At 30.5% G+C, this 21,010-nt stretch overlaps 1 protein-coding gene across 1 annotated transcript in view; it reads right to left on the bottom strand.

The window, feature by feature from the left end:
* The window catches only part of IPIP (Inositol phosphatase interacting protein), a 29,566-nt gene extending 9,068 nt beyond the window's left edge, over positions 1-20,498 (bottom strand). The window contains exons 1-3 of the mRNA XM_075364827.1: positions 19,932-20,498; positions 8,623-8,811; positions 1,624-1,822 (exon numbers count right to left, since the gene is read on the bottom strand). Of these exons, the coding sequence (XP_075220942.1) occupies positions 1,624-1,822; positions 8,623-8,811; positions 19,932-20,136 (593 nt within the window). The 5' untranslated portion in view covers positions 20,137-20,498. The remainder of the gene's footprint in view (positions 1-1,623; positions 1,823-8,622; positions 8,812-19,931) is intronic.
* Between the last annotated feature and the right edge of the window lie 512 nt (positions 20,499-21,010).

Raw genomic sequence — 21,010 nt, 5'->3', positions numbered from 1 at the left:
AGTTACCAAAGAGTGGCAGAAACGAGACAACTTAACGGCAAATGGGAAAAATATTATTCATGACCACTTAGTTGAACCCAAAAAAGTATTTTTACCCCCTCTCCATATCAAGCTAGGACTGATGAAAAATTTTGTAAAAGCAGTGAAGGATAGTCCTGGATTTTTGTACATCAGGCAGAAATTTCTGAATGTAAGTGAAGGAAAATTAAAGAAGGAATATCTGTTGGTCCTCAAATAAGAGAGTTGGTCAAAGATGATGTATTTAACTCAATGTTAAATAATGTAGAAAGCACAGCTTGGGCTTCATTTAGAGACATTTGTAAAAATTTTCTCTGCAAACAAAAATCCAACAATTACCACGATATTGTTAATCAACTTCTTACTTCATACAGAGCTATGGAATGTAATATGTCTTTGAAAATACATTTTCTCCACTTACATCTGGATTTTTGCCCGGACAACCTCAGAGACATAAGTGTCGAACTCGGTGAATGTTTTCACCATGACATTCAGTGATGGAAAGCCGCTATAAAGGAAAATGGAATACTAACATGCTAGCCAATTACTGTTGGACATTAATTCAGGATGTGGTTGAGGCTATTTATAAAAGAAAAGGATCAGCGAAATCATTCTAATACAGGTATGGCCTTGCAAAATTATAAATTTTAGAGATTTTAACTATATTTTCCCTTAATTTTTTTTGAAGCATAATTTATTTAAAACTATGGGTGAAAGGTTGTATTTACAAATCTTTAATGTACGCAAAAAAGCAATTCAAGAAATGGTATCACACTTGGAGAAACATTAAAAATATTTTTTGTCTATCAGTGTAATTGAACAAGTAGAGCTATCAAAATGAAATTTCTCTTTATTTTGCTTTCCAGATAAAAAAAAAAACAATGGAAATGAAAAGAGTAAGGTACAAATGAATAAGTATCTACAACATAAATAACCAGTAATTTATACACTGCACTTAAAAACCAATTATACCTTCAAGCTGATTATTACAGTCATAAGCATCCATTATGTATTTAACTTTTTTTATATGGCTGGAGTAGAAACCTGATAATTTGTGATAAGTATGTCACTCACTAGTTGAGTTTTTTGTGTGATCACTATTTTTCACAAAAGCTCAATTTTTATGAAAAAAAAAAAAATAGAATTCTGATAAGCACACATGTAGCTGTCATTCAGCCAAGTGATATATACTCTCAAACTACCAAGTGAAGTGGGAATTAAGGATAGATAATGGAACTAAAAGGGCTGTAAACCAACAGGAGATTTGTGAGTTCCTCAAGAGATAAAGATAGTTTACAGTTTCACCCAAGACCAAGGATCTGCCTAGTTCTTCACTGACCACCTTTACCTAAGTAAGATGGTCATCTTACTTATTTTCAGAGTTCATCTTACCTAAAAAAAAAATAAGTACTTTGATCGATTATTTCCAATCACTGTGAATGAGACTGTATAGCAACAAAAGGAAAATTTTATATTTAACAGAAAAAAGAAGAAAAAACAAACAATATAGCCCATGATTGAAAAAAAAACATGTAGCTTATATCACCAATAACTTCAAAAATATTAATACTTATTAAACGTAATTTCAGTACAAATCATACTTACTTATGGCGTGAAGTATTCTCAATATGTGTTCTTGATGTATCAGAACGTGCTGGAGCAGATCTTACACTTTGCGAACGATTATGGTGCGAGTTAGATCCATTTACATGAGGTAAACGATTAAAAGGATTATGTCTTGTTCTAGGAGGTGGTTGTGGTGATATAGTACAATGATTGTCGGCACCACTAGTCTTTACTGAACCTGAAATATTATTTGACAAAAGAAATATGTGCTGATTTTTAAAAAAATAACTGAACAGAAAAATGCTAATCTCTTTCTTTCTTATAACAAAAATATAGCTGACAATGATCATAACTATAATTAAATCTCCATACATTCTAAAATCTAACTAACTTAAGACTTAAAATTATTAAAGCAAGATTCTGGATTTTAAAAATGAACTCTTTTTACATAACCCAATAGTTTTAGTCATTACATAGAGGAGTCGAAAGCTTGGGAAAACTCTTCTGTGCATTTATTTATATTTTGGAAAATGGATAAAGCCAATAACTGATGAAAATCCATATTAACAACAAAAAAAATAAACAAATATATAATATTTAATTTTCACACAATTATTTTTAAAAAAACCACAACAGCTATTTCTGTACCTGAGGAAGGTACTGTGTACTGAAATAGCTGGTTTTTTTTTAAGTAATTTTGTGAAAATCAAATTACATATTTGCTAATTTTCTTTTGTTTTTATATTTTTCATTATTATTTAGATTCACAATGATATTACACAAATAATATGCATTAATAGACAGAATAATAATAGAATATAATAATAATTATTATTATTCTTATAATAATAGAATATTCAGTAATCGGGAAATTAAACAAATGCCTTTGCATTTGGCAAGTTTTTTTGCATTATTTAATGTTCCATCACTACACCAATGTAAAATAATACAAATTATCAAATTAAATTTGATTCATTGTCCTCAACAATATTCAAGTTTAAAGTAAAGTGTTTAAAATTTTATTAAGAAATTATAAACAAATACGTATAATTTTATGAAATCACTGCTACAAAAGAAGCAGAACTTAAATTAAATAAAGCAATGACATCTAAGGTCATTCAATATACAAAAAAAGCAATTTTCTTGATATAAATTAACTACAGGAACATTTTTTAAATAATGTCTGTTTTGGAATTATTGCCAACTGTGACAATGAAATGGGATAATGATGTGTGTATTTCAGTATGATATAATACCCAGATGTTAGTCATTTAGTTGGCATTAGCTGTGTGATTTTTGTGATCTGTAAGCAATTTACAATGAGTGCTACAACAGATAATTCTACAAACTGTAAAATTCACTCTGAATCTTTATGACAAAGTCCATAGGCAACTTTGTGAAGTTAATGGGCCAAATGTTATGAGTGAAATAAAGTTAAGCAATGTATTCATGAGAGAGAAGTGGTTACCCAATAGTGATGAGAAATGAATTAAAGTGAGTGTAAAAGTTTATTATAGTTGGTGGTTTGCAGTCTCAAAGTTGTCTATTCAATTTGAAATCTTTTACACTCGGTAATTTACAACACTATGGCAAAGAAATATGTTACAAAAATTGTGTATGAGTTGGATACCAAAAATATTAACAGATATGTTTCATTGGTTTCTTTATTGGTAATGCAAATCCTTTCTAACAAACCATATTTGCAAACAAGAGAGTCACATGGTACTAAATCCAGACTATAGCAAATGTGGAAGCAATCTATTGTAAAATTCATGTAATTTTGCTTGTTTGACAGCTGTTATGTGAGCTGGTAAATTTCATAATGAAAAAGCAATTTTTTCTTTGTTAAATGTGGTTGCTTTCAATTGATTTCATCATTCAATTAAAATCTAATAATGTTATATAATATTCTGTAAATTTTTTTCCTTTTTTACGACAATTAATAGTAATCTTTATCATAACCTTTCCTGCTGATGCACTGATTTTTGCCATCTATGGATCACCTTCATGAGCTTTTACTCATTCTTTTGACTGCTCTTTTTTTTTCTTGTAAATATAATGAATCTAGATTTCATTAATGGCTAAATTATGCAGATTTAAACACCTCAAAAAATATATAACTGTAAGCAATAATACAAGGGCCTTACAACTGTGATTTTGATTATCAGCAGATGTGGCACTATCTTCTTGATAGCTTTGTCATATACAAATGTTCATGTAAGACGTGAACACATTTAATTGAGAATTTCATTATGTCTTCAATAACACATAACTTTATTCAACAATCCAAAACAAATAGGTTCCAAATCATGGACTTTTCAACAAGTACTGATGTTGTGTTGTTTGGATTTCCAGTGTATGATTCATCTTTCGAGCTTATCTGTTGTCAATCATGTTTGAAGTAACGGAATCAAAAGTAAAAATAAATGGTTGATTCTTGATGTTCAGAGCTGCTACAATATAGTGTTCAGCTATATTTTAAGCCTTTCAAAAATCAATTAATCATGTAAAAATTGGTAACTATTATATCAATTCTAGTACTGCCATATGCTGCAATTCTCCTTAACTATCAAAGACCTCTTGTCCATAAAATAAGGAAAAAAATTCCTTTTAGCACATGGAAAGGTGGATGTAGATTTCACCAGTGCTAAGTAGGGGATAAAAAAGATTTCCACCCTAAAGTTAAGAAAAACTTCATATTTACTCAATATGACAATGGTTGCATGTGAAAAAAATTTCACATGTTTAGCTGATCATATCAAAAATTGTTTCACACAAAAGTTTTAGGTAATGTTTAGAGGACTAAGAACCTCTTTAAAGGTTGTCTAAGGTTCTAGTTTCAGTCTTAGAGCACACATGTACGTAAAACTCACGTTGTAGGATTAGTTCTGATTACATAATTCCTACTTCTAAAGGTTACAAGCTTTTTAATAAATAATTTGCTAATTAAGGAAGGAATAATTAAAGATAGGAAAACTGGTTGTTAATAGCTAATTTGCGTAATTTTTGATGATGTATGTATTAATTTAATCTTTAAGAAATAATAATTCAATAACAATAATAAATTCATAATTTATCACTAATCCAAAGCACTACAGGGCTTATCATAATTAAAGAAATACATTTAAATTCTACTAAATAAACCACCTATTACAGATTATAGATAAGACATATATTACATTCATTTTTCATGAAAGTGCTTTCATGGAATTCCACATCCTCACTCATGATTAAAATAAATCCACCATTGCATAATAAACATTTAAAAATAAAAATACTAAAATAATGAAAATCATCAATTTACATGAGGGCTGCTATCTGTATCAGTTTTTATAAGGCCATCTCTGTCAAACACTGTCTGATGGTTCATCAAATTAAAATTTTGTTTGTATTTATTTATGTAATATTTTCTAATGTACTTAATTTTTAGTCACCTTTATTGACTTCTAATATTTCCAAGTTTGTGTTAATATCAGAAATACTAGATGGATTATTGTTTACTAGACGGTCTGCCATATTAGATAAACCTAATTTATTATTTTTTTAATTTCTGTAATGTTCAAGAAATCTAGTTTTAAAGGATCTACAAGGTGTGGCTATTAAATAACAAGACTAATGCTGTAAAATATTTTATTTTAAATTTATACATATTTAGTTATTATCCCCTTCAATACACACCTCTCCGCCATCCCTACAACACTCCATGCGAATTTTCCATTGTTTGAAACAGTGTTGGAAGTCTTCTTCTGCGAGTTCTTTCATAACGCATGCCGCTTTTTCTTTCAATACTTCAATGGTCTGAAATCTTGTTCCTTTTAATGCAGATCTGACCTTGAGGAACAGATAAAAGTCATATGGTGCTAAGTCAAGCAAATAAGGTGGATGGTCTAACACTGGGATGTTATACTTGACTAGAAATGTCTTGACATTTGGATACAAATGTCTTGACCATGGATACTGGTGTTCTTTGGTGGTTGGGTTTCAATACTCACACATCCCAGGAATGGTCGAACTAAGACTGCACAAGACTACACTTCATTTACATCATACACATCATCCTCATTCATCCTCTGAAGTAATACATGAATGGTAATTCCTGGAAGCTAACAGGAAAAAGAAAGAAATGTCTTGACAGACAATACAGTGTGAGCTAGTGCGTTGTCCTGATGAAGAACTGATGACTTGTTTTTCCACAATACGGATTGTTTTTTCTTATTTTTACATGGAGTTGAGCAAGGTCCTGAAGGTAGAAATGTTGATTAATAGTTTGACCTTCAGGAACCCAGTGAAAGTACACAATCCCATGAATCTTGAAGAAAACAATCATCATTGCTTTGAATTTTGATTCGTTCATGCCTTCCAATGCACTGATGCTTAGTTTCTAGATCATAAGTGAAAAATCAAGATTCATCACATGTTATAACTCTTTCCAAAAAGTTTGGGCCATTTTCAATGGCATTCGAAGTGTCATAACAAATATTTTCACGAGCTTCTTTTTGTTCAATTGTGAGAATTTTTGACACCATTTTTGTGCACACTTTTTGCATGTTAATATTGTCATGTAAAATTTGCCTTACGCATTCTTTGTCAATTCCTACAGTTTCATCAATGGCAAACGTAAGATAGATCACATACAATATAGCATAGATGTAATTATAATAACAATCACATTATAGTAATAATCAAACATAAGAAGACAGATGTACAACCGTAAGAAATAGCATGAAATTTGATAAGATCGCCAAATTGTTCCCTAAAATATTTAGGATATTAGCTCCTAATTTAAATTTTTGACGTAATGCTGTATAACAGACACAGTTCACAAGGATGTGGTGTACCGTTAGTTAGCAGTTGCAGCAAACACAGACAGGTGCATCGATCTGAGTCATGAGATGTCCATGAGTGGGCAGTGTGCCCTATTTTCAAACGGCAAATAATAACCTCCTCTTGACGGTTATTCCTGCATGAAGAGCTCCATGATGCAGTGTTTTTAACTGGACAAAGTTTATTGTTCATGGTAGCATTCCACTCACTCTGCCACTCATCACGAACCACCCTCTCAGAAAACAAACAAGATTGTTCAAAACAACACAACTAGTGACAAGAGGCTGCAAACAAGCCTCTTTTGCCACACTATCAGTGCGCTCATTACCTGAAATTAAAATATGGCTGGGGATCCAGCAGAAGATCACAGTTGTATTACGTCGAGCCATTTGCAAAATAACTCACTGAATCTCACAGACAATAAGGTGTCTAGAGTACACGTCACTAATCACCAGTAAAGCACTCATGGAATCTGAGCAAACAAGTACATGTCAAAATGTTGGCTTATTATATTTAAGCCCTTATTAATAGCATACAGCTCCAAGATGAAAACACTGACAATGCTCAGAAGGCCAAACACGATAATTCTGTTTGTTCTGCTTTGGCAATAGAACATGTTCTATAGAGCTATTGTATAAACTATAGCATCAAGATTCTCGCTATTTACAAAATTATAATGATTTTTCTTGCAAGATAACCAGATTTGTGTAATTTTTTGATATTGACAAAGACTAAAGCAATAATTTATCAAATAAGGCCGCCAAGGGGATAATAATTTTGAGTAACCATAACAAACTGTACGTAATTGTATATTTATAGATATGAAAAAGCAATAAGTTCTGATGTCTAGCAAGGCAGTAGATCTTGGCCATTTCTAACATCGATTAACATGCTGGTTGGAGAAAATTGCATCAAAAGTTGAATCAGATCATTTGGTTTCGTCTATACCAAAGAGATGGCTCACCACAGCCCATAATAGACCTACCGTGGGGCTTGAACGAAATGCACCTATAGCACAGTGGAGTGATGGTCCTTGCGGATGAATAAGCCACGCAGCCATAGTCTAAATAGGGACAGACCAGAGCTCAGTAGAAGCACAACATGCATACTCGATCAGCTCCCCAATCAGTATTAGATAGATAGAACTCTCAGCATGTCCAGCATTTTTAGACATTTTACCTTCAGCTCCTTTAAATGTTTTACTGATGTCATTGTTGGTCAAAACATAATCCAAAAAATCTAACCTTCATGCATGGTTTAATTGGTTCACCACATAAAAACAGTTGAGGGTCAACATGTTCCCTCAAGGGGAAAAGCAAATGTGTTTTGTCTTCTCCAGGGAAAAGGTAGATAGAATTATTTTACACAATTCCAAAAGGGTTACTGTGTTTTGGAGCAGTCTCTTGGCAGTAGCTTACATTCTACAAGCAAGATAAATTGAAAAATCATCTACAAATAATGATTACATTACAGGTTTTCACATGCAGTTTGTTATACCATTTAGGGCTATGTTAAACAAGTTAACAGACCTGGACACTTACGTATGGTATTCCGTTTTCTCAAATACTGTCATTCCAACTCAAATTTGAAAGGATTGATTATTAAGGAAACCCCTGATAAATGCAAGGAAATCCCCTTATATACCCCATTCAAGCAGTATATTTCCTCTCCTTCAAGCCATTACATACATCTTTTGCATAAAAAAAAAAAAAAATAACCAGGCTTTGGCGAAATAGGAAGGCGTTTTGAATAACAGATTCCAGGGCAACTAAATGATCAATAGACAATCTACGTTGGAGGAAACATACTCTTCAGCAGAAATTAGGGCATTTCTCTCAAGGTACCACACTAAATGCAAGATGTTGTGTTACTGTGTGAGGGTATATATATATATATATATTGTATTTTGCATAATGTTCTTGGTGCAGGGTACGTGTATGGCATAAAGCGTTCAGCAGCTTGGTGTATAGTATGAAGAAAAGCTGCACAGGCTAGGGTGGTGGGGATGCCAACTCCCAAAGTCTTAAAGAGTACATCAGGGGTTATAGTTATAGTTTTGATATCTGAAGCACTGCTTCTTTTGTAGCTCAATATTTATGAATTATTTTATACTAACACTCAATTTTATTTGTTTTTAAGTGACTAACTATAAAAAATTTTAAAACAAAGTTAAAGGGGAAAAAACAAAAAAAAATTCTGTAATGTTTAACATACCTTCCATTTCATCTAACTGTCTCTGTAACTCAGCGACCATTAATTTCATATAATCATAACTAGCACAGGCAAGAGCTTTCATCCACTGCTCCATCGCTTCCTGAGAATCTGCTCCAAGTGTATAACTTCTATTTCCAGGCCCGTGGAAAACAATTTTAAAACTAAATTGTTCTTCATCTTCAGCTAATTCTAAAAAAAAACTCAAATATACAGATCAGTTATTTTATTTACAAAAGTACATGACAAAACCAAGCCATACTGTATCCCTTAATTTAATTTTAACTTTTCTTATTCATCCTTTCTTTCTTAGAGAGACACAATGGGGGTATTACTACTACAACAAATTTTCAAAAATGTTATTGCATTACTATTTTTTATTTTGATGATATATGGTATATGTTAACCTATATGACACTTTCAACAAGCAATCCATACTTGAAACTAATTCCAGGCACAGCACTCTGTATAAAATGCTTAAAAAAATACAAAAACCACAAGATGATACAGAAAGAAAACCGGAATGTCAAGATATATTTGAGCTTCTATGTGTTATAGTCGAGTCGGCGAATAAAGCTTGTTCAGCACTTGACATTTCTCCCGTTCATTTTCAAACATTATCGATCAGTGCAAAGGAACCAATTTTAAAAAATAAAATTACAAAAGTAGCCAAGTTAGTTACCAGCAAAATAAACTATTCCTTTGATTTAAATATTTCTACAGAAGAAACCAGTTTAGTGCCACAAAATAATGCTGATTTAGGTAGGGAATATGAAGAATTAATCATTAAAATAAAGGATAAAATGGAAACAGTTCCATCAACCCAGGAAAAAATTAATATTTTAAGTTTATTACCTAGCAGCTGGAGTATTCAAAAAATCCAAAATAAATTTAGTGTTAGTCAGTATTTGGCCTGTCAATCCAAACAACGAGGGCCGTTCGGAAAGTAACCTCCGTTTGGTTATAAATAAAACACAATTGTAGGTAAACACATTTTATTATATCCATCTTAAAACTACATCTTTCCTTTACTTTTCAACATAATATGCATTTAAATTTATGCACTTATTGTACCTTGTCACTAACTTAGAAATCCCAGTTGCAAAAATATCTCCCGCCTGTTCCTTACTTACGGTAGCCTAACTTTTTTCACTACCTCGAACAAAACAGTCCTGCGAATTTTCTGGATTTCATTGGAAAGCTCCGAGATGGTAAAATGTCGATTTCAATTTTCACGCACTTTAGCATCAATCTTTTGAACCAGTTCATGATTGACCACAGATGGTCGGCCACTTCTTTCTTCGTCATGCACGTTTCTTCATCCACTTTTGAGTGAACGAACCCAATCGCGTACAACTCCTTCGCTTATAATCTTTGAACCTTACACAGGGCAAAGTTCCCGATGAATGTTTGCCGCTGAATACTGTTTTTCCGTGAGAAATCTTATAACAACGCGCACTTCACACTTCGCGGGATTTTCTATTGCAGCGCACATTTTAACAAGCCACACAAAATCAACGGGCGATCGCACGACTTTGCTACTGCCACGGCTGGATGCCGACCGGATTCCCGCGCACATCTGTACAAAGACGGTAGTGCTACCCGCACTCCTTCACGCGTAGTAAGCAAACGGAGGTTACTTTCCGAACTGCCCTCGTAGTAAAAACAAGTAGAATTTTGCCACAAATCGGCAAAAAGAAACCCAGTCACGTAATTGATGAAAAAAATGTTATTAAATGTTTTTAAAGATGTTATTAAAGATTTTTACCAGAATGATGAGCACAGCCGAATGATGCCAGGTAAGAAGGATTGTGTCTCGGTAAGACAAGCTGACGAGAAGAAAATTAATATTCAAAAAAGGTTTATCATATAACTTAAAAGAATTGTACACAGCTTTCGAAGAACAACATAATTTAAAAATTGGTTTTACAAAATTTATGATTTAAATAAATTTCTAAATGATTAAAAATTTTATGATTCTGAATTTTGTGTTCTGACTGGTGGGTCAGGTACTCACTCTGTTTTTGTGTGTCGCCCACCAAAATGTAAACTCATGTTATCTGCTCTAAAAATGAAATTTGATAATAAAATTCTCCTTTCAACCACGGTATGTGATATAGAAAATGAAACGTGCATGCTGTCACAGTGTGAAAAATGTCCAGGCACTAATGAAGTGCTCAGATTACTGCAAAAGAGCTGGGATGATTTTGATATTATTTTCAAACACGGGTTTCTGTTGACCGTTGTAAACTAACTACTCAAATTCTTCCATTTCAAGAGTACTTAGATAAACTTACTGAAAATTGAAATACTCTGAAAAGGCATTATTTTGATGCAAAGAAACAAGCTAATTTCCTCAACATTACCCACTGGGTTAGTTTAGTGGTGAATGTGTCTAAACAAATCAGCTGATTTCAAAGTCGAGAGTTCCAACATTCACCTAGTAAAGGTTTTATACAGAATTGATACTTTTTTAGATCAATAATTTTAGATACTTTTTTTATTCAATAATTGATACTTTTTTAGATTGTGGATACTGGTGTTCTTTGGTGGTTAGGTTTCAATTAACCACACATTACAGAAATGTTCGACCTGAGACTGTACAATAATATACTTCACTTACAATCACACATATCATCCTCATTCTTCCTCTGAAGTAAAACCTGATGGGTGATTGCCGTAGGCTAAACAGGAAAAAAACAAAATTTCTCAACATTAAAAAGGAAAACTTGTTGGAGGGTGAATGTATTGTAATGAGAGACTTCTCTCAAAATTTTCCTTTTGTGATAGAGGATGAAGACCAGTCATATCACTGGTCAAAAACGTATGCCACAGTACATCCAATTCTAATATATTTTTAAAAAGAAGGAAAATTACAAGCCAAGTTACTGTGTGATTAGTGAGTACTTGAAGCACAATACTACATTGTTCTTCTGCTTCCAAAAGCAAGTTATAAATAAAGTAAAAACACTATAAATAATTATTTATTTTTCTGATAGCTCCTCAGCCCAGTATAAAAACAAAAGAAAAAATTCATAAATTTGTGCTACCATCAAGTTGATTTTGAAATTGCAGTTGAATGGCATTTTTTTTTGCCTCATACCATCAAAAAGACACATGTAATGGTATTGGTGGAACTGTAAAATGGACTGTGACTAAAGCAAGCCTTCAAAGGACAGTCAACAATCAAATTGTTACACCTTCTGCAATGTACTAATTATTATTGTAGACAATATTAAAAATATAATATTTATTTTCAGCTCTAATAAAGATGTTCAAGAGACTAAAGAATACCTCAGTTCTTGTTATCAGGTAATCACAACAGTCCCATAAGCAAGAACCTTTCACAGTTATGTTCCTACAAGTCAGAAATATATTCTGAAAGTCCGGGCGACCTCTGAATCAGAAACATTTACATTAGTATCAGTACACAAGGACATTAGTGTTTCTGATTGATTTATTGGTTTATCAAACCCAAATTGTAAAAATTATGTCTGCTGCGTATACAATGACAAGTGGTGGTTAGGCGAAGTCATTGAAGTCAAAATACATGAAAATGAATAGGAATATTGAATACAATTTTTCCATCTGCAGGGTCCTGATACTTCATTCAAGAAATCATTGAGGGATAATCAAACATGGGTTCAAGTGGAAAATATTTTAAAGATTCTCACGCTTTCAGAGCTTTTTCTATCAACTACTGGAAGAGAGCACAACATTACACCAAAGATGAATGAGAACTTTATCAGTTCTACTCAACAAAAAAAAAAAATGGCAGGAGCACTAAGTTAGTTAGTTAAGTTTTATCAAAAAGTACAAGATTTATTCACAGCTTCCATTAGCAGGAGTAAAAAAAAGTAAAAGTGAATTGAACAACTTGTTAATGTATATGAATTGTTTATCATTTTGTAATTGACTATTTATTAGTTATCAATTTATTAATTCTAATGAGTTTAGATGTAAATTTTTTAATCTGAAAAAAATAAATAACATGCAGTATTTTTGGATACGCTGTTTACGGTTAGAAGAAAAGGTGTTTTTAGCGGTTTTGTTGTCTTCATTATTCATCAACCCCTTTGAGTAACAAAAAAAATTTTATATGGCTTTAAAGTACATAAAAAGAACTTGCTGTAAACATTTCAGATTTTTACCACCTGTCCCACATGTGGTTTTTGGGCCCCAAAAATAAGACATTTTCAAAATCGTACCATTTGGGGGCCATTTTATTTAATGAAGGACACTCGGTAATAGTCCAATTTTTTTTTATAAGTACTACTAGTACCTAAGTGTTAAAAGGTAAAAAAGCAGGCCTGTTACCCTAAGCCTTTCGTTATTTATTTTGGGCCTAAAATTTGAAAAAAAAAAAAAACAATTTGTAAACATAACTTCAGTAAACATTACAAAGTTTGGTTATGTAACAAAATGAATTTTGAGTACAGTAAGATGAAGTTCCATCTTTATTCTTTACAAAAAACGCTTTTTGATCCTGTGACGATTTAAAATAAGAATGCTACAGCTCATGGAAAAAGTGACAAAAATTGCTGTTTTTACCTGTTGGCGAGTTAGAAAATAATCTATTACTCTAGAAAAAAATTTTTTTTAAATATAAAAAAATATTTTTTGGCAACTACAAGGTGGGTAGTTATCATATACCAAACATCATCAAAATCAAAAATAGTGATGAATTATCATTTGCTGAATTAAAATGGAATACCTCAATGGGAATCGAATAGTCGTGAGTACATATAAAATTCCGTGCCGGTATCTTCTAGTATGCAGTTGGAGAGGCGGTATTTTATCGAAGCTAAAGGAGCAAGAGATTTTTTTTGAGGGTCTGCCCGGAAACTATTTTTTGTTCAGGTCGTGCACCTCAACACACATAGCAAAACTAGCGCTAGTACAGTGTCCTTGGGTACCTTCTTCTTTTTCCTGTTTAGCCTCCGGTAACTACCGTTTAGATAATTCTTCAGAGGATGAATGAGGATGATATGTATGAGTGTAAATGAAGTGTTAGTCTTGTACATTCTCAGTTCGACCATTCCTGAGATGTGTGGTTAATTGAAACCCAACCACCAAAGAACACCGGTATCCACAATCTAGTATTCAAATCCATGTAAAAATATCTGGCTTTACTAGGACTTGAACGCTGTAACTTTCGACTTCCAAATCAGCTGATTTGGGAAGACGCATTAACCACTAGACCAACCCGGTGGGTAAGTACAGTGTCCTTGGGTACCAATTCTTCTAAAACTTACGTAGGAACGTTCTTCCCATCGTTCGATCCTATATATTCACGTATTAACATACCATAATTAATCTATTTTAGGTTTTCAAAGTATAAATAAAATGATTATTTACTAATAATTCTAATGTTTACTACGCTTGCAGAATTATTTTTAATTATTAACCTACTTTCAAATCTTCATTAAAACAAACGCACACAAAATAAAAATGCAAAAACTATTAAAAAAAAATCTTTGTAGATTTTGCAAATATACTAAGATGCAAAGATGGAATATGTTGTATAACTACCTGACTACACTCTTGTACCAGTAAACAGTTCTTAAACTTTTTTCATAAGTATCGCAGATAAATAAATATTTCATAATGACAAAGTCCTTTACATCAATACTTCTGATTATTAATTTTACATCTTTTTTTACATGATATCTATACACAATTTTTTAAACCTTATGTACTTTCAATTATTCTTTTTGTTCACTTTTATTTATTTTTTTGTAACATGAACCTTGCAATCTGTTCAACTAGTGCACAATATGCAAACCTCCACGGCCCAGTGAGATGATGGCATCGATATGTAAATGAGGTGTAGTCTTGCACAGACTCAGGCCAACCATTACCATTCCTCAGACGTATGGTTAATTGAACCCCAACCACCAAAGTACAATGGTATCCACTTTACCGTACCGAAATCCAAATAAAAGCAACTAACTTTTATAAGGATTTGCCTCAGAACCTTCGACTTCAAAAATCAGCTATTAAACAAAGGATTTTTAATGATTAGTTAACCACTAGATGGTGGGCTATGTTTAATTAATATTTTAAAATGACGATTAGTTAATTTATAATGGCACAATTTTTTTTTATATATTTCATAAAGCAGCATTTTTCTATCAGTTAGGTGATATATTTAGCATAATGTATATAATATCAGTAATCACCACAATTTACAGATTAAATTAATCATTTATTATTTGGGTAATAAAGATTTAAAAAAGGTATTTTTTATTATTATTATTATAAAATATTTATTTGACTTTTTGTCTGTTATAAAATATAATGACTTATCAATTTTATACACATACATGTTAGTAGATAATATAACAATGTCTACTTTTTAACAGTATATTTTATATCCATTCTTTTTAATTAATTTCCTGTTACAGTAATGAATGGTTAATGTTTCCTGTGTTATTAACAACTTAGTTTACTTTCAGTTATACAACAAAACTGTAATGATTGTCAAAGAACCTGTAAACCTTTGTAAAGGCTTTACAAAGAACCTGTAGCGCCTTTTTTTTAAATTAGCCTATTTATTCACCAAAAAAATTTTCATTAAATAAATTAAAAACATTTATAACTTCTTTTTGTTAAAAACAGACTATGTTTTTTAAAATGTTAAAATTATACTATTATGCCTAAAATGTTATGTCATTAAATTACAATACATTTTTTTAAACATAACTATTTAATGTTCAATTAAAACCAAAGAAGTTATATATAGTAATGTCCATGTTTGATCTTCAAAAAAGAAACACATCTGAATAAAATTCTACATTTGACTTTATTTGAGAAAAAAACATATGTAAATACACACAGGTGAATAACATTCACAGGCCCTTTCTTGCGATTAATCGTACTTATGATAAATGAAATTAAAATAAATAATATACCAACAAAGGTGATGATGAGCAGAATCGTTAAAAAAATCAAATAAAATGAAAGAAATTAAATTAAATTATAACGAAAGCGAGCTTAATAGCTAATTAAATTTCACACTTTGATAACAGCCACTGTATGTATAACACAGGTGATTCATAAAGAAAGGGAAATAACAGAGATAAACTGATTTTAAATCTTGAAATAAGGAAAAAAGTTCATACGACAATCTTATGCACTAAAACTCTTTCTTATCAAGTTACAATTAGCAAAATATTTCACCTACATTTCAGCCCTTCTGGTGAAATGTGATTGTACTGAAATTTTTAAGTCATATAAGGAATAAACATGATCAGTTTCTTGTTTTATGACCTGAAAAATTGAATAAAAGAGGTCCCAGAACTATATCTCCTATAGTTTACAAAGTAAACTGGAACAATTCGGTAGTAAAAACATGTTTTTTTTTAGGTTTGAAGTACAATAACTTTGTCGAATGACTAATAAATATATAAATTCTATTATCAAAACTTACAGAGAATTTAATTCTGAGAAAATTTAAGTAATAAAATTTATGAAAAACATAAATTTTTATTATTAAAAACTAAACAGAACAAAAACTTAACAGAAAAATGTTATGAATTTGTAAAAATTAAAAACGACTGTTTTTTAGTACAATAGATACCTTTAAAAAATTATTTCGGCAACACTAATTGTACACTTCGAAAAACCCAGATAGCCCTTCAAATTTATTAACAGGCGCTCTCACCAAGCCTTCTTATGAATGTTTGGGAATTGTCATTAAATTTGATTAAGAGTTTAAAAATATTCACAGAAACTGTTTGACTAAATATTCAAAAAGTAATGAAAGACTTATTATCATAACAAAATTTTGACATAATCATTTTTATGTCAAAATTTATTGCTGTAAATAAATTTCTTATTATATATGGACATGTACATTTATAATAATAAATGAACAGAATAAAAAAGAATTCCTTAAAAGAGATTAGTACAAAATCAACATTAGTGAGGCAGATTTAAACTCATTACTATACGATAATGAATATAAAATATCAAACTTTTACTGACAAATTCCAACACAAAATGAATAAAAGGTAAACAAAACAAAAAATATATCACATTATATACATACTTAAGACTCATGAAAAACAATTTAAAGATTTATAAAATCATATAAAGATTTATAGAAACCATTTCACAGACAAAACCACAAATCCACCAATACTGAAAAAAGGATCATCACAAATCTTTACATATTTGAATATCTTTTTGTTCAATACAGACATAATCAAGATCAAACATACATTTAAAAATAAATTCTAAATTCATGTCTGCCTAATAACAAAAAAAAAGTTCTTATAAAATTTGATTTTGTTTGTCATTACAAAAATTTATATTATAAAATAATTATATTTTTCTAACCACCATGGACAAAAATACAGCTAAATATTACATCTTTGGGGTAATTCAAAAACTTGCAACAAATTATTAGGCTGTAAAAATAGGCTATGCTTATTAATGAACTCCTTTTTATAAAAGTAAAATAAAATTAGAAAAAAAATTAAACCAACTTCAATAATACACACTAAAATTGTAAGATTTTCTTTCAATCTTCTTCAACTTCAACCTTCTAAAACAAGCTTCATATTAGTAAGTTGTTAATCACACTTTACTTTGGCTGACTTCAAAAAGTTTAAGAATTAAATAATATTTTTTTTAATTTTTCTTGTATTTTTACAATCTATTTTTACATTATTTTTAAAAAAATTATGTTGCTTTACATTTTTAAACTTAAAAAATTCAGCATTTACAAAAAAACATGTTGTTTAACAAACGTAAAGCTAGAATCCAGCTTGTTGTGATTGTCAACACAACACAACACAACATAAAGAATTTATTTCATACAAATGTAGCAAAGACTATATTAAATTTGTTACAAATATATATATATAGTGTTGTAAATTACTTTTTTTTTATTTATTGCATAAAAATACTTTGAACACAAGAATGACACTGTCATATATTCGTCGGGGTATAAATAATAATCCAAAAACTAGAGAAAGGTACAAAATGATGAGAAATAATATATTCAGATTTTCTATGTAGACTATGCAATTTCAAATAAAAAAAAATTACATGAATATTGTCTAAAAACTTATTCTACAAAATAAATAAGAAATTATGAAAATTGGTGCAACTGATAAAGAAAATGGTCTGGTTACATAAAAAGAAGTTTGCAACTGGAGGTTGCTTAAAATAGTAATTCATTATTAAAACATTGCCATGTTTATTTGTATTAATCATTAAATTAAAACTATTTTCATATTATACAACATATTATTTCATCCTATGAGTAAACACTATATAATGCCATCCAGGATGGCATTTTGAAAAAAATATTACCTAACCATCTAATTAGTGAGATTTTCAAACTAATTAATTTTTAATTAAGTATTGAGCAATTACTTGATCTACGTAAAATTTTTCATACTGACATACATCAGAACATCAAACAAAACACTTCATGTTTTCTTTTCTATCTTAACGATAGAAAACATGAAGATCAACATTAATTAGAAATCAGAAATGCAAAATAAATCATAAACTAACCTTAATAGTCATCAGAGTCAGCAACTGAGGATGACTGGTGGTGCACTTTGTGAGGTGATTTTCCATCGTACACATGAGTAATAACAAGGAACATGCTCAGAAATCTTTCTATGTAACAACTATATCTACATTTACATATAAATTCTGCCAAGTATCCAATGAGATGTGTTTGGTATTCCCATACCTTGGTACTTTACCATTAACCTTTCTCCACAGAAGGGTTAGTATCTGAAAAGGTAATCTCTCAAAACTGATCCCTAATTGACTAGAGTACTGATTTCCCACCATAGACTTTGATCTTGCACAAGTCACATGCTGTCCAAACCTGCTTTGCGACATTTAGATCTTATGTTTTCCTGATCCTAAGCATATGGTATATTAAAGTATGAAAAAACTGAGTTTTATCAATTAATTTCTGAAGTAATTAAAATTTGTAAAATTGATTCCTAATCAGAAAACTACCTCATAAAGTTTTTACAAAATATTAAAAATTATAAAATAAAGCTTAATTTTCAACAACCTTATTTAATATGTACTGAGTAATTTTAATTACTTTGTACCCCAAAGTTATAATAATGTATTTTTTACTGATTTTATTCACTATGTTTAAGCCCAGGAAAATTATGTACTTCTTAAATGGCAAAATGAAATAGATTTAATAAATATCATTTTTATAAATTCCTGAAGATGGCCACCTTCAATTAGTGTTGAGAGTCACTACAGATAGGTACAAGAGCAACTGAAGGCATTTTAATTTCTGTATTTAATAAATTTGTTTCAGTTCATCATTTAAAAAGTTGATAGTTTAAAACTATTTTATTTATTGTGATATCTTCAAATATTTAACTCACAATTTATTTCTTATATTATTTCCTTGATTTAATGCCTACTTAATCACTTCTTAATTAATTATTCATCTTGTATTTTGTAAGGCTACTATGATGATTTCCCCATGGTTTTCCTTATTTTCCAGGAAAATGACAGTGAAAATTAGATTAATATTGATTTTTTTTTTAAATCATATTGCTACAAATATCAGTAGTTTATATCTCAGGCCTAACAGAAAACAAATGGGTTAAACAGCCGACAAAAATAATTCTATTTTTTATGAATGCAAATGTGTATACACAGTCAGTATTGATTACTGTAAAAATAGTTAATGTTATCAATTAGGCAATAGTATCACTACCTCAAAATCATGAAAAGCTCAAAGAAAAAGAAAATACTACCACTTTGTAAACTTTTTCAGCCATTGACAATCTGACTAATGCATTCAATTATTCCAGTTTTGTCAGAGGATATTATAGTAAATTATTTAAACTATTTTTATACTTTCTGATTAACTTAACCAGCCAACTAAGTATGTAACTGACCTTTATTTTTTAAAAAAATGACTGAAAAGATTTCTTTCATTTCATTTTTTTTAGTGAAGGAATAAATAACGGGCTTTAGAAACACTAATACTCTTCATGGATTTTTTTAGTAGTGTTATATTAAAAAACAAACTTCGATTGTTATACCCAATGTATCATCATTTAAATTATTTCTAAATTTTATTTCAGACACGCTTAAAGAATCAAGGGGGAAAGGGAAATCATAAATTAATGCCAATTTATGTAAATTTATCCAGTGAAGCCAGATCAGGTTCAAAACAGAAATAAATTCAGTCAAGCTAAGCAGTTTGTGAAGGTTATTAAAAAAAAAGTTATCAAATAAAAAGCACAGCATATTTTTTGAATGTCACGGTAAATATGAATATAACACAAAAAAATTTAACTTACCTATAGTACATCCTTCCAAAACAATAACACCAACTGGTTCTTTGTCACCTCGTTTCTCGAAATAGAATAAAAGATTACCTTTCAAAACAAACCAACGTTTCTGGTATCCTTTATTAACTTCACCGCGTTTAACTAACCATCCTTCTCGATCAACCGGAGTGGCAGAGGTTGCAAAGGCAGCTAAATTCTTTTCATTAATTTTCATGATTTTGCAAACTATAACACAGCGTACTTGGTGATAACAAACAAAACTATTTTGTGTTTAAAAATATTGTAAAAAACTTGGTACGACGAATTATCTGTTAACGAGAACAAGGTATATATATAAACATAATTTATTTCATAATTTGTTGTTAGGTTATAAAAAATTATTCATCAACTTCTTCACACATCACGTTCACGCATTCTAAAGTAAGATAAATTGGTGGTACAAATATATATAATCCTAAAAACATTACAATAGTGAACTCATATAATCCAAAGTACGGAAAATTGGCACTAACAGCATAATGAATAACAAAAATATTTACATTGCGAAACTCTACTGATAAGTTATACCAATGACGCAAATTACCGATTATCGATACTTGCTTTCGATATATCTATCTAGAGCTTAACAATCTGATATTTAGGAGTCCTTTTTCACCACACCTGCGCGATCTACAGATTCTTACTAGAAGTAATAATATAAGTTGTACTACCCGGGGTTTCTCCGAGTATCAGAAATATTCTTCACCGGGAGGAAGCTTCAGTCAGAATTAAAAAGAAAAATTCTTAACGAAAAGTCTTTTAATTATTATCCCCTAAAATCTTTATTTAAATTCATCTAGTGTTTAAATCACAAAAAATTATCCCTAAAAAATGGAAAAAAGAACTGTTTGCCTTTTCAACAAGTAGTTTCTGTAAATGTTTTACGTAATTATGTTTGCTTTACTTTTCATCGCTTTAAACTATGCACAGCGCAACTCTGCCGAACCTTGAGACTATGTTAGTCACAGGTGAGGAGAGTGACTCCGGTTCTGTGAAGTCGCTAACTGACTCAGGTTGTACAACTACAAGAAAGAAAAAAGGATGGCCGA

The sequence above is a fragment of the Lycorma delicatula genome, chromosome 4 (genome assembly GCF_047948215.1).
Source record: "Lycorma delicatula isolate Av1 chromosome 4, ASM4794821v1, whole genome shotgun sequence".
Lineage (NCBI taxonomy): Eukaryota > Metazoa > Arthropoda > Insecta > Hemiptera > Fulgoridae > Lycorma > Lycorma delicatula.
Note: the sequence above shows the minus strand (reverse complement) of the source record. Positions and strands in the feature narration are given on the sequence as shown.